This window comes from Microplitis mediator, chromosome 2 (genome assembly GCF_029852145.1).
Source record: "Microplitis mediator isolate UGA2020A chromosome 2, iyMicMedi2.1, whole genome shotgun sequence".
Taxonomy (NCBI): Eukaryota; Metazoa; Arthropoda; class Insecta; order Hymenoptera; family Braconidae; genus Microplitis; species Microplitis mediator.
The window spans coordinates 10,477,649-10,493,358 of record NC_079970.1 but is presented as its reverse complement, the minus strand read 5'-3'; the positions used below and the strand labels follow the sequence as shown (position 1 = coordinate 10,493,358).

At 30.8% G+C, this 15,710-nt stretch overlaps 1 protein-coding gene across 5 annotated transcripts in view; it reads right to left on the bottom strand.

The window, feature by feature from the left end:
• Positions 1-11,058, bottom strand: part of LOC130678431 (cytospin-A) — a 37,314-nt gene extending 26,256 nt beyond the window's left edge. For 2 of the 5 annotated variants that reach the window (XR_008991824.1, XM_057485619.1), the window contains exons 1-5: positions 10,811-11,058; positions 10,074-10,488; positions 8,652-9,233; positions 8,130-8,585; positions 7,439-7,874 (exon numbers count right to left, since the gene is read on the bottom strand). Coding sequence is in view for 4 of the 5 variants with exons in the window: in XM_057485619.1 (XP_057341602.1) it covers positions 7,439-7,874; positions 8,130-8,585; positions 8,652-9,233; positions 10,074-10,472 (1,873 nt within the window). In the remaining variant the exon portion in view is untranslated. Of the gene's footprint in view, positions 1-7,438; positions 7,875-8,129; positions 8,586-8,651; positions 9,234-9,551; positions 9,755-10,073; positions 10,489-10,810 lie in introns of those variants that run through there. The other 3 variants (XM_057485620.1, XM_057485622.1, XM_057485621.1) reach the window with 3 other exon arrangements.
• Positions 11,059-15,710: the final 4,652 nt, after the last annotated feature.

The window sequence follows — 15,710 nt, the reverse complement described above, 5'->3', positions numbered from 1 at the left end:
TTACCGCGGAATCATATTCTTTGAAGTATCTAGATGAAACCAGAATTTTTTCCAATTTTTTAATTAATATTTAATTGCATAAAAAAATTATTTAACAACTACGCTCACTAGAGTGGCAGCGCGCGCATGCCGAAACTGCCGCGCAAAAGCCGATTTTCAACGTTAAATTAAAATTATAAACAATGGAGCTACAATTCGGGGAGTCGAGAACTTTTATACTCAAATTTTCTGCTCTTCCAGAAACTTTTTTAATATTTGAGCTATCACTTATACTTTTTGAGATTTTGCCAAAAAGCTGGACGGCTAATTTTTTTAACGGTCTTTTGTTAATAACAATTGTAATTTTCTTTTCCAGAAAAAATCCAAAAAACGCTTTTTTCTAGACGCCATTCCGGATCGTTTAAGCCATCAACCTTTTTTTCAGGAGACCTGTAACTATTTTTCGCAGGTTTTCAACTTCTCGACTAGACTTCCATTAATCTAACTTTCGCGGTTGGTATTACAAAAATGATCTATTGAGCTTATATTTCTTTCTTCGAACTTTTTTTTACGATTAAGGGGGGGGGGGGTAGGGTTTTAAAGGCGAAAAAAAAGCATATTTTTGTGATTTTTTTCCGGCGAGATGAGTAATATAATTTCATTAAACTTAATCACATATTATTGTACAACTTTTAAAGAATATCAGAAAAAATTTTCAACGAAAAAGATTGATTAATAAGCTGGTGACGTTGAATCTCCGGAGGCGCCTCGAAAAAAAGTCGTTTTGCGGTGAACATCATAACTCGTTACCGGATCATCGGAAAAAAAAAAATTGATATGCATTTTAAAGTTGATGTAGTTCTCGAGGTAACCACGAAGAGTTTTTTTTTCGATTTTTTGCAGCACTTGGAAGTGAAAAACGCGATTTTAAAAAATGAAAAACAAAAAAAAACTCTTCGTAGTTACCCGTTGATTTATGTGAAGAAGTAATGTTCAAATTTTCAAAGGGATCGGTTTAGTACATTTTGAGTTATGATGTTCACGGACTTTAAAAATAACGTTTTCGGGAAAATTCATTTAAAGTTTTTTATTGGTGAAAATTTGAAATAAACTATCAATCAAAGAATATGAATTTTTATACTTATATTGAGTCATCAGTTTACATCCTTTGAAAGACACACAGCCGGAGAAAGGGATTCGGAAGAACAAAGAAAATTGCAGCTGATTTCTACTAGGGGTATGTGGGGGCAGGTCGGGCAGGTATAAGAATCAGATATACCGGCTGGTCATTTGAAACGCTGTTACTCCGTTAGTTTTACTCGGATTGATTTAAAATTTGTACACAATATTCTTGACATATTGTTCATTCAGAAAAAAAATTTTAAAAAAATAATTTAAAAACCCTACCCCCCCCCCCCCTTAAGGAGGTTTGGGACGTACAGTCTGTTCACTGCGTTTCATCTCACAATACACATATATAGATATATATAAATAAATAAAATAAAAAATTTTACATTTTGCACATTTTCGATGATTTTAAATGCAGAAGCGAACAAAAAATAAAGCCAAATCTACAATTTCCCATTATATCAGCATAAATCGGACAAAATCGCCGAATATCTACGGTATTATTACCAAAAAAATACGATTTTATTATTATAAAATTATCGTATTATTACGGTTTTTATACAGCATTTTTTCGGTAAAAGTTCGGCATTTTTATAGTAATTTTACTGTAGTATTCTGTTAACTCTACAGCTCAAGTACAGTAAATATACTACATAACTGTAGTAAAAAAACTGGCCACTCTAACCATGATAATTCCGAATTATAACTGTAAATTTACGGCATGCACATAAATACCGAATATTTTCGGCATTTTTACGGCAATCTCAAAACCGTGAGGGATCGATCCTAAAAATTTAAAATTGATCTCATTATTTCGACTCAACTCCCATACCTCCTTAACTTGTAGGATTTCACTCTCTAAACATGAATAAGTGAAATAAGTGAATATTCACTAATTCTGAGTGCCAACCGAACCACTTTTTGCAATTAGTGGTTCGGTTTGCACTTGGAATTAGTGAATATTCACTTATTTTCACTTATTCATGTTTAGAGAGCATGAAGTTGCAAAGTATTATGAATTACTGTTATAAAATAATGAAGCGGTCGTTTATTTATATTTATTAAATTAAAATATAAATGAAGTTAATGAACTTGTTTTTAAATAGTAATTGTTGAAATATTTAAAAATTATAACACAAAGAAACCTCTATTGATTTATCTTAAAATAGTTTTTGAATGGAACGATTTAGCTTACTTCGGTAAAAAAGATTTTGAAACTCATAAAATGAGCTTTAAATATCCTTTTATCTTTCAACATTCACAATTCGATGGGGTTTCAATTTCGAGTTACTTGAGAGTTTATAATGAGAATTTCATACTTCAACTATTAACTGCTTTAACGGAGAAAAAAATATCATGATTCGAAAGATCTAATGGATAGTGATGTGTGTATCGTGAAATATACGATCTGTATATCTTATCCAAAAGTTGTCATACAATCCAATCAAATGGGTCAAAAACCACATAATAACCAATAGACTCGTATTCGTTTCTATATGGTCTTTGACCCATTTGAGTGGATTCTACGGGAGCTTTTGGATAATAGGATATCTACCGTCGTGATCTATTTTAGTCCCATTAACGATACGAATTTCTGTCAGTATTATCCGTATCAATACTTGCACTAATCCTCAAATAGCTAAAAAAGTATCGCGACAGGCAGTATACTGTGTCATGCTGGTCACGGTAATTTTTTCTCCGCGTTATCAAATAACTACGCAAAAATTCAGAGAATTATTAAATTATCAACACGGTGTTTTTTTTTTTTTTTGCACGCCTCGGACGCGATAGCGGGAGAGGTTGGGCGCTATAATCAACTTGTCGTGAAAACCGGATTTTCTCATCTTTAACCATTTCTACTGATTTTATAAATCACCTGTAAGGAAAAAAAAGTATACCAATGTCTAGAGAAAATTCTACAGAATAATTTGGATTTAATTAAAAATTTTATTTAGCTACACTATAATAAGAAAAAAATTATTTAACATGAGATTGGTGGACGTCAATTGGGATGTCCGTGTGTGAGCAAGATATCTCTCGAAAAACTCAATTAATCAGTCCAATTATTTTTTCAATAGCTTCAGATTTTAGTAGAATAGGAGCCTTTTAAATATCACTACCCAGTGAACACATGACCTTATTTTGACGTCATACGTAGGTCATAGCAATGTCACGACATCTGATGTAAATTTGATGTCAATCTGACGTTCTACATGACTTTAATATGATGTAAAGCTTGTGACATCATCTTGATGTAAGCATGACTCTTGTACTATGTCACAGTTATGTCTTATGTATTACGTACGTTTGACATAGAATCTACATCACATTGTTATGTAGTAATAAAGTCATTATCCGTATATCATAATGACGTAATTTTAAAATCATACATTTATGTCAGTAGCAAAGTCATGGTTATACGTAATGTGGATGTCACTCTTAAATCATATCTTTACATCAGTGACAAGTCAGTATTTTACGCAATGCTGATGTAATGTCCGAGTCATAGTTTTTCATCATCTATTTATTGAAATAAAACAATCATAGAATGAATTTTCAAACATGTATAAATGTGTAAAAATAACAACTAAACGTCGAACATTTTTGGGGTCAAAGTAATCGATAAACTCGATAATAGATCATTCAGACGTTTTAGATTAAAACAATAGCGTGAGCATAAAAAAATTAACTTTATTTTTTTAAATGATGTATCGAAAATATCATTTAGGATGACAAAGAAAATGTAACGACAGTTTGAACTCTTTTGCTATTATGATTTTAAAGTTTAGTATCACGATTTTTCAATCGATTGAATTTCATACGATTTTGTGAAATTATTTAATGTTTCGCAAAATTTTATTTAAGATTTTTTAAATTTCACATCACAACAAAAAATTACAAAATTTGATGAAACTTAATGAAATTTTATACAATTATCATCGAGGTCGACAAATATTGCTTCTATAAAATTTCATATAAGTTCATGGAGTTTTTTGAATTTTGTAAAAATCCATCACGAAAACTTATTAACTATGTCTTTTCCGGCATTTCACTCTAAATACATCAATTAAGCACGAGATTTGAACTCTCGTGATGTGGACCAGTGAGCAACGTTCAGGACTACCAGCCAAGAGGAGCCGTGTTTGAACCCAGCAGACGCCCAGGATTTTTTCATCATTTAACGTTATCTAATCTTGTTTCAGAATTCACAATGCGTTCGCGCGGTAATAGTCAAATCAAAAATTCGGTATTTCATTTTATTTTTTTATTTTTCAAAATATTTTTTCCGAATTGATAATTTTGACATCACCCATATGTCATATTGACGTCATAGAAGGTCACACAGACATCACATTTACATCATGCATACGTCATTAGTTTTACATCATAATCTTACGTAAAAAAGTGGGAAATAATGAGTCACACCTGACTCATTCGTGACTTATACCTTACGTAAATGATGACATAGCGTAACGTCACTCTGACGTCAAATTTACGTCAATGTGTTTACTGGGTACTGTAGTCCTTCTCGTTCATTTATTAACAATTAAAAACTGACAACTGATTATGTTTACTAGTGCTTAATTCGCCATTTTTCCCCCACAAATATAAGTAGGCATAAGGATTTATTACTAATATCATTACCCAGTAAACACATTGACGTAAATTTGACGTCAGTGTGACGTTACGCTATGTCATCATTTACGTAAGATATAAGTCATGAATGAGTCGGGTTTGACTCATTATTTCGCACTTTTTTACGTAAGATTATGATGTTAAACTAATGACGTATACATGATGTAAATGTGATATCTGTGTAACATTCTATGACGTCAATATGACATATGGGTGATGTCAAAATTATCAATCCGGAAAAAATATTTTTGAAAGAAAAAAAAAAAAAATTAAATACCGAATTTTTAATTTGATTATTACTGCGCGAACGCATTACGAATTCAGAAACAAGATTTGATAACATTAAATGATGAAAAAATCATGGGCGTCTGCTGGTTTTTTACAAAATTAAAAAAAACTCCATGAACTTAAATGAAATTTTATAGAAACAATATTTGACGGCCTCGATGATAATTATTTAAAATTTTATTAAGTTTCTTCAAATTTTTTAATTTTTTGTTGTGATGTGAAATTTAAAAAATCTTATATAAAATTTTGCGAAACATTCAATAATTCCACAAAATCGTATGAAATTCAATCGATCGAAAAATTGCGATACTAAACTTTATAATCTTTATATCAAAAGAGTTCAAACTGTCGATACATTTTATTTGTCATCCTAAATGATATTTTCGGTATATCATTTAAAAAAATAAAGTTAATTTTTTTATGCTCACGCTAATCGAGTTTATCGATTACTTTGGCCTCAAAAATGTTCGACGTTTAGTTTTTATTTTTTATCATTCATGCGATATAAGTGCTATCTTAGCACACGCTCTTTTGTTCGCCAAATAACTGTTTGCCCATTCAACTGTTTCCACGACATTTGTGTGCGTTATACGATTATCTGCGTGCAACAAGTAAATTTGAGTGCGACAAGTAAACTTGTGATGTAGATTTTATGTCAAGCGTACGTAATACATAAGTCATAACTGTGAGGTCATACAAGAGTCATGCTTACATCAATATGATGTCACAAGTTTTTACATCATATTAAAGTTATGTAGGACGTCAGATTGATATCAAATTTATATAAGATGCCGTGACATTTCTATAACCTACGTGTGACGTTAAAATAAGGTCATGTGTTCACTGGGTGTGAGATATGATTATTATCAAACTTTGCTGATATTATAAGGCTCCACTTTACCTTCAGATAATTTAAAAAAAAATTTTTTTTATTACCCTGAAAGCCAAGTTGGCGAGAAACTGGCATCAAACTAACAGCCGCAACTAGACGCCAAGTTGGTCGCAAAAGTTGGTACTTCCAAAGTTGATAGACACTTTCTGAGAAAGTTGGTGGCAAAAGTTGGTTGCAAAAGTTAGCAATCCATAGTTGACGGAAATTTGCCTTCAATTTTCTCAGAAACCTGCTTTCGAATTGTGGCTCTTCCCTGGCGTCAACTTTCTCAGAAAGTTGACGGTAACTTGTATCCAAAAGTTGCAAAAACTAGAGTTGTCGACAACTTGTCTTCAAGTTGGTCACAAACTAATGAATACCAACTTTTGGACGAGCAACTCGTGCTATCAGGGTATATCGCGACAAATCGACTTGTCAACTGTCATCCAATTAACTAAATTAAAAAAAAAAAAAAAAGCAACGAACGTCTACATATTTATTAGAAAATTGTGTAATTAAAAAAGAAAATTGTCAATTTATTTTATTGTAATATGAGCGTTCGAGGCGTGCACTTTTGGATTTTCCAAAATTTTTTTTTTCTTTTACAACCAACTTTTTCAAGGAAGAGATACTGCATTATGTCCACCAGATAACATTTTTTATAAACTTCCAGTACTTTGAAATTATATATATATATGGGTCATTCCACCAAATAAAATTCTTTTTACGGGGTGACCCTCACCGATTTCTTTCGAACTTTGTGGAGCCGTTCTATATATTAAAAAAAAAAAAATTCTTTGAAAATTTGAACCCTTAATATGCAGCCGTTTCAAAGTTATGATATTTATAATTTTTGAAAAATGTTTTTTATTGGTAGCCTAGGATATGTTTGTATTAAAAATTTGTCAACATCCTCAAAAAATTTAAAACTTGAAGTTTTTTAACCGTAAAGAGTTTACATTTTATTCAATTTTGTTTAGACAAAAAGTATGCACATCGTGAAAATTACAAATTTTGTGAGAAAAAGTCTCAGCTTTCAGAAAAAAATATCAAATTAGATGTATCAAGCGCCGGACAGTCATAAAAATCTTTTTTCTACTTTGATCGAATTTTAATGGCTCTTCTGTAACTTAAAATTAAGAATGAATATTTTTATTGAAAAGCTGAGAATTTTTCCTAAAAAATTAACTGTCATGTGCTCATTTTTATAAAAAATTTATCTGCATTGAGAAATTAATGAAAAAGTTTAAAAAAAAAACATTTTTCAAAAATAAAAAAAATCATAATTTTAAAACGGCTGCATATTGAGGGCTTAAATATTCAGAGAATTTTTTTTTTTTTAGATATATAGAACGGCTTCACAAAGTTTGAATCAAATCGGCGAGGGTCAGCCCGTAAAAATACTTTTATTTGGTGGAATGACACATATTATTTATTCTATTATTTTTTGGAAATCAAAATCCCATTCTAGCCACTAAGTGATACTTTATTGATTTCGGTGGAAAATAAAGTATTTAAATTTAATTACAGACATACCGTTGCTAAGTTTTTCCAGTTGAGCTTCCAGTGATCTCAATTTATCTCGTAGCGTCTTGTTTTCCATAAGTACACGTTCAAGTTCAGATTGGGCTTCTGTCTTAAAATCATTTGCGACACGAACAGTCATTAATAAATCATTTTGAAATTGCTCCCACTCAGCATTTTTTTCTTGTCGTAATTTTCGTTCATTAGTAAGCGCTTGTTCTAAATCATAGTAGTGAAGTTGAGCTTCTCGTTCTCGTCGCTGAGCTTCACTCAACGCAGCTTTTAGTTCTCGTTTATCTTCTAAATGCCTTTGACACTGAGTTTGCAACTCGACTAATGAGTTTCGAATTAGTTGTAGTTCTGTATTAACTGATATTCGCTCATCTTTTAATTGACTTAAGCGGTATTCTAAATCATCGATAGAAGATTTAGCGTTATTACGGGTGACCTAAAAAAATTTATGCAAAACAGTTTTTTAATTAATAAATTAATTTTGAATTAGTATATTACACACCTAGGGAAGTAAAGTAAGAAATGTCTCAGATCACATGTGATCTGGGGCTTTCTTATTTACTTCCCGAGGAGTGTATACTATTTTTCTCCTCGACGGAGGCGGAAAGCAGCAACTTCGTTTTGCACAGCGGGACGAAAGTTGACGCTTTCCGCCCGGAGATGAGAAAAAAAATGTAAATAATAGATATACTTTAAATTCTTCTTGTAATTGTGAATATTGGTCTCTCAGCCGTCCGTGATCGCAATGAGAACGAGCTAATTGTTCTTGTAGCGCAGCAGCTTGTGTTTCAAGGGTGTCTTTTTCTCGCCTTACAGTATCAAGTAATTCATCAGCTTCACTTTTAGTTTCAAGCTGTTTTGATAACTTTAATTCTTCAATTTTAGAACGAGCATTTTCCAATAAAGTTACAAGTCTATTAATTTCAAGACTTTTATTGGCACTTTCTTGTTTGACTTCTATTAGTTCTGAACTAAGTTGTTTTTTTTCTATATTACTAGTATCTATGACTAACTCGAGATGATGAACATGCTTTACTAAACGTTCTAATTCAGTGGCGCTCATTTCAGCAGATTGACGTAAACATTTTAATTCCGAAGTTAATTCTTCTTGTTTACAAAGTAAAGACTCTCGTTCTTCTTGCGCACTCTAAATTTAAATTAAATTTATTAGTACTATAATGAATTGAAAATTAATATTTTAAAAAAATTTTACCTTTAATAAATCCACAAGTTTTTGTTCTCTTTCGGTATTATAGCCATTCGACGAATCTTTTAATTTTTCTTCTTTTAACAAAAGCCCTTGAAGTGTATCAACTTTACCTCGTGAATCTTCTAATTTTTCTGTTTGTCTACAAAGTGATTCCAGAAGCACACCTTTTTCCTCGGTAAGTCTTTCATTGTCAGTTTGAAGTTCTGTCAATTGAGCTTGTAAATCACTTAACTCTTGTATAGTTGCTTGTAATTCCTCATTAGTCGAATAATGAGTTTCCTCCATTTGAAGAATTCTATCTTGAAGACAAGCAACAGACATTTCAGAAAAAGAACTCGAAGAATGTTTATCCCATTCAGGAGTAGTACATCTTGGATCATCAGATGTAGTGTTTGTTGTTGATGCACCCACGTCGTGATGAGCCATTGAAATAGAAACAGAAGTTGAGCTGTGTAATCTGGAAGCGTCCAGTAGTAATTGTTGTTTTTCAGAGTCTGATAAAGGAGAATGAGCAACATCACGAAGACGAGCACGTAAAACTTGATTATCTTGGGTTAACCTCTCTACTTCTAAACTGTGTTGTTCCTATCAAAGACATAAATATTACTGCATTAGTAGATATGTTGAAAGTAAATATTATCAATTTTACTCATATCACATTTATTAATATTTTTTGTTAAATTTCAATTGAATTTCATACAAATAATAAAAGATTAAGTAGTCTTATGAAATCAATTAATTCAGGGTTATGTTCACGTCCACATATAAACGGACAGTATAACTGATATTACATTTTATTATCAACAATCAACAATATATGTACATATATATATATATATATATATATATATATATATATATATATATATATATGTATATGTATATTTATAAATATAAATTTACAATAAAAAACTGTAAAATAAATTCGACCAAAATTCTCATTGAATTTACCGTTACAATAGGTAATAAATAACGTTTTTTCATTTCGCCCACATTCACAACACACTCAATTCCATTGATGACGCGACATATGTAGAGAGAACACCACACACATGTATATATATATATATACTAGTGACTAGGAAACTCAATCGGGAAAACAACATCGGGCTTAATAGTTTTTTTTTTTAATGCAACTAATTTCTACTCAAATCTTAATTGTTCAATGATATGTTTATTTACTGTAATTAACATGAAAGGAAATTCAAAAAATGCAGAAAAAAAATCAGTTTTATGATGAATAATTATTTGGCTTCATAAAACTGAAAATAATATGTTCATCAAAGTATTTGTAATTGTTGTACAAATAATTTAATCTCTGACATAAAAATGGAAAACGGAATACATGAGCTTGAAATAATAGAAGCTAATGAATCGAAAAAAAAAAAAAAAAAAAAAAAAAAAATGATGACAAATTTCTAATACCTTAAGACAAGAGAGTTCTTTACGAAGTTCATGAAGTTTTTCTCCATTAGCCGAAACTTCTTGTAAGTGAATTTCAAGTTTCATCCGTTCTTTATGTAAAAATTCAAGTTCTCGCTCTAGCTCTTGTATCTTAGAACGTTTCATAGTGCTTTTTGTATATTTCTGAGATCCAACATTAACGGTTCCTTTATTAGCTAACCACGAATCGGCCTGGGAATTATCAGTTTTTTTCTCAATTGTTGATAAATTCGAAGCTTGATGCTGCAATTCTGTTTGTGCCATTTGCTGATGGTGTAAGTAACCTGTTGGCTGATGCTGACGTAAATCTCTAGTGAGTTGTTGTTGCGAGTGGCTTTGTTGTCCTCTTCGAAAGAGTGATTTAAACTTCATCATGTTCATGAGCTTGAATTAAATTCTGTCCAATGCACGATGACAATCATTCGATAAAATAGAAATTTATTACTTATTACACAAACTTGAAATACTAAATTATAGTATTTTGATACTAATTTCGAATTTATAATTTATAATTATTTAAAAAATTTAAAATTTTATTAAATAACCAAAATATAATAAAAATGAATATAAAACGCGCTTATACATGATCGGAAAAAAATTACAGACACCAAGGAAGAGTGAAACGCGAAAGTAAGCTGGTTATCAACTTTCACTAAATCGTCGCTTTAAAAAGACTAACTATAGAATTAGATTTATCGGAAAGGTAAAAATATAGTCACCATGACAGTTGCCGCTTGCAGCTTGATTATTTATTTTTTCACGATTTGATAACGGTCTAAATAAGCATATGTTGTAGAAATTAATGATCACAGTCAATAGAGAATGATTAACAATCATTATCTCTGTCGATCATATGATAATAATCAAGAAAAGGTTGAATCGAAGTTCCAAAAGAGGTCGTTCAGGGTAAAAAAAAAAAAGTGAAATCTCGCAATCATTCTTTAATAATTCACTAAATTAGTACGATTTCAATAAAATAACCACAATGAATATAAAGTTGAAAACTTGAAATTAATTTCGTTTCATAAAATATTTTTTGACAGTATCATAATCTGGTATCAAGTAAATTCTAATTGATAATAAAATCAGTTAGGGTTAAGATAATAATTAAAAATCGATTATACTTCGATACTTTACAATTATACTGGCACACTAACGAACTAAGATTAAACTGATAAGTAACCGTGTAGCATATAGTTCGACTTATAAAAGAATACCGTTAAATTTAATGGTGGGAGTAAAGATATCATACCGAAAATGAGCATGATCATGTTGGAAGCTGTATTTATTTACTAGATTAATTTATGGACGATAGCAAGCTTGCTGGGTGGTATCAAGAATATATGATCGGTAGGAATCAGCGGGATAGCCGATTGGACTTGTTAAATCTTCTTACTATGGATTTTAAAGTAAACTTTTGATCTTGTACACCCCCATTAGTTTTGCTTTGCAACAACCGCCTATAGTTAATATACCTTTGGTCGATAGTCTGTATCTTTGATGTAGACTCTAAGACATTAATAATATATTTATATTTACCAATACCGATCAGACATTGATCATTTTGATATTCTAACTGTGAACGATGACTTACCATGTACAATGAAACATCGTTGTTATCGACTTCACCGGAATCGAATTCTCAGAAATTTTCTTTTAAAACGTAGCTTGTATGAAATAATCTGAAATGAACACTACGGTGAGCTCAAAAATAACCCTGTCATATTTTTTATTCAATTGTGGTAAGACTATAATTGTCGAAATAGCAGACGATAACTTCATTATTTTCAAAATTTTTCCGGTGAACATGTTATATTTTTGTTGTGCACAGGTTTTTTCAGTCAAGGTCTAAAACATCAGACATAACGGAGCATATATATTAGACCGTGTCAGAAAAAAAAATTTTTTTTTTTCTTAGATGAAATATATCTCAAAAGTTACTTTATTAATAAACAACGAAAATCCTCCTAATACTTCAGCTTAATATCTCAAAAATTGAGCTGGCGAACAGGGGAGGGGACCCCGTTCCTATTTTAAATGCACAGAAAAAAATTTGTTTTATGTATTTTCTAAATAACTGTGAAAAATTTTTTTTATGAATTTTAGGTTTCCCCTGATTTCATGATCATATCATCCTATTTTGTAATATAGTGAAACCTAAATTTACAATTAACCTTCTCAATAAGACAATTTATAGATAAATTGAGAAAAATATAGAGCCTGAACTGGGATTCGAACCCAGACCATGTTGGTATCGCGCCGAGTGCTCTTCATCATGATTTTATAGGGAATAAAATTCTGTACGGAAAAAGGTCTTTAGTATCACAGTTATTCATAAAATACAAAAAAATTTTTCCTATGCATATATACTTTAAATGGGACACAACCCCCCCCCCCCCCCCCGTGCGCCAAAAAACTTAATTTTCGAGATAATGAGCTGAAATTTTATGAGGATTTTCTTTGTTTATCGAAGTATTTTCTGAGGTATATTTAATCTAAAAAAAAATTTTTTTTTTCCTGTCACGGTCTGATATATGTACATTAGAGTGGGCCGAAAATACGCTTTATTTGAATTTTCGCCAAATTTGGTCTTCTCGTAAAAACTTGAAATTTATAGTTATTCAGAAACTGGCAGATTTATGTTTAGATAGTCACATTTCTCATTATTTGGTGGTTTTCACCAAGAATTGCTATTATCTTTGTAACTATCAACTTTGAATAAATTTTTATTAGGTCTGTTTTGTAGAAAATTGAATTTCCTACGAAATTTTTATGATAAAATTTATTTTTTACCCTGAAAAAGTAATAATATCTTGAAAAATTTCATGTTTTAGAGCAAAATTGCAATTATCTGAGTAACTATCAACTTTACGTAATTTTATTATCGGACCTTTTTTGTAGAGAATTAAATTTCCGATCAAGCTGTGTTGGAAAAAAAAATTTAAACAACTTCTAACTTTAGCGGGATTTGGCGAGCCTAAGATATCGACCTAAAATTTTTTTGATTTCCGAAAAATTTTTTTTTTGTACGAGGAAAAATATTTTTGGTATTAATAATGAAAATTAAAAAAAAGCGGATTTTCGGCCCACCCTAATGTACATATCCCTCATTAAAAGAAGCGATTTAAAAAGATTTGCAATGTTAAATGTCCATAAGAAGGACGATTCAAAAGTATTCAAAAACATTAAAAAGTATTTAAAATTTTTTTTTCTAATTGTTTTAAATCGCTTCTTTTAATATATATACCTGGTATATATATTACGGTGCTTGTTTTTATTCGAACATTTTTTTTTTCTTAGCCTATATGAAAATTTTATTGTAGACGATAAAAAAAAAATTTCCTGATAATTTGAGCCCTTAATTTCAAAATTAAGAGATCTCGATCTATTTTCAAAGTTTTGCAGATTAGATAAGTTCGCAAATAAGTCCAAGATACATTTTTGTAGGAAATTTAACGCTCCACAAAAAAGGTATCTTCCGGTTTGTTGATAAATTAATCTCTGTTCAAAAGTTATTTGAGCTGGAAGTCAAATTTATAGTAAATTTCGAGATCTCTTCATTTTTCCGGCGAAGTTATCAGACTTATCACAAAATGTAATAGAACCTTTTTTGTTGACAATTTTATTTTCTACAAATCATCTCCAATAAAATTTTTTTAAATTCCAAATCGTTTTCTAGTTATTGGCAATGTAATGTAAAGCTCTTAAAAAAATCTGGGCGTCGGTTGACCCTGCGGACCAGCCCCAAAACTTCCCGCTCTTTTCGAGCTCAAGGAGCTTGAAAACATCACTGTGAATATATTTTCGCGCTTTTCGAGCTCGAAAATGCTATTACATGGAATCATTTTTTTATGAGCTTTTCAAGCTCTAACAAGTTACGATTTATGCTAGATTTTGAAAAGACAAGAATCGAAAATCATTAATGAAGAAGCGGCTTTTAAATTTTTATTATCGATTATGTTCTCTGAAATAAATATATTGAGGCAGAAATCGATGTCAGTGATCAAAATCAAGATTTGAATGAGTTTTGACTTAAATCAGAGCAATAATATATGGAATATCCGAGAAAAACATTAAAGACTTGGTTTTTCAATTTTTTGCGGACAATATGTTTAAAACTAAGGAACAAGTTATATGACATTATTTGATGATCAGAAGAGACTATAAAGAGAAAGAGTTGGTATGATTTTAGACACATTTTAGCACATTATATTTTGATTTATCTGGAAAAAATAACATAAAATGTTATTTTTTTGACTTTTCAGCGCCGATATCTTTTGAACTAATCAACCGATTTTGACGTTTGAGGTGGCAATCGGCGCGTTTTCTTGAACTCTAGAGCTAATTAAATTTTGAAATTGATCGGATCAGTCACTTCAAAGATAATCGAAAAAAACCGTTTTTTATCATTTCTTTCGCCAACGATATCTCTCGAACAAATTAACCGATTGAGATGGTTGAGGTGGCAATCGACGCGTTTTATCAAATTTTAGAGCTGAATAGATTTTGAAGTCGATCGTTCAACCCTGATTAAAAAAAATGATTAAAAAGTATTTAAAATGATTTGTTTTTTAATCATTTTAAATACTTTTTAATCCTTCCAATCATTTCTAATCCTGTCTCTTATGGACATTCAACGTGTGAAATCATTTTTAATCATTTTTTTTAATCAGGGAAGTCGTTTCTGAGAAATCACTAAAAAACTAAAAAAAAAAAATTTTTTTTTTTTTTCGTAATTCGCCAATATTTTCGAGTCTGCTTGATCAAATGATCTGAAATTATCAGGAAAGTTGAGGGCCAATAAGCTCTATTGCCACCTCAACCATCCAAATCGATTCATTAATTAAAAAGTTATAAAGAGTTTACACACGCACACACACACACACACACACACACACACACACACACACACACACACACACACACACACACACACACACACACACACACACACACACACACACACACACACACGCACACACACACACACACACACATACATACATACACTCGGACATCATTCTGAAAATAGTCAGAATAGCTTCCTAGGACCTCAAAACGTCGATATCTGATCAAAACTCGACTTTCGAAAATCGGGGTGAAAACAATAACTTCCCAATTTTTCGAAAATCGTCGATTTTCTTAGCGGGAAGTTAAAAATAGTGTTCGGATCGATTTTCAGATCTTGACATTAACATGAAAATAACTAGAAAAGAATGTGGAGTTTTAAAAATTTTTATCAGAGATAATTTGTAGGAAATAAAATTGTCTACAAAAAAAGGACCTATGACATTTTGTGATAAGTCTGATAGTTTCGTTGGGAAAGTGAAAAGAGCTCGAAATTTACTATAAATTTGACTTTAAGCTCAAATAACTTTTGGACAGATGGATTTATCAAGAAATCATAAGAGTTCTGTTTGTAAAGCGTTAAATTTCCTAGAACAGTGTAACCTGGGCTTATTTGTACAATACGTCATTACAGAGATATAAAATTCCAAACTTAAAAATTTTTTTTTCCCATGTTATTTAAATGGGAAATAGAAAATCGCAATCAGGGAGTACTTAATATTAATGTTAAGGGCTCAAATTTTAACTAGCGTCTTCTTTTATCCTACTGAC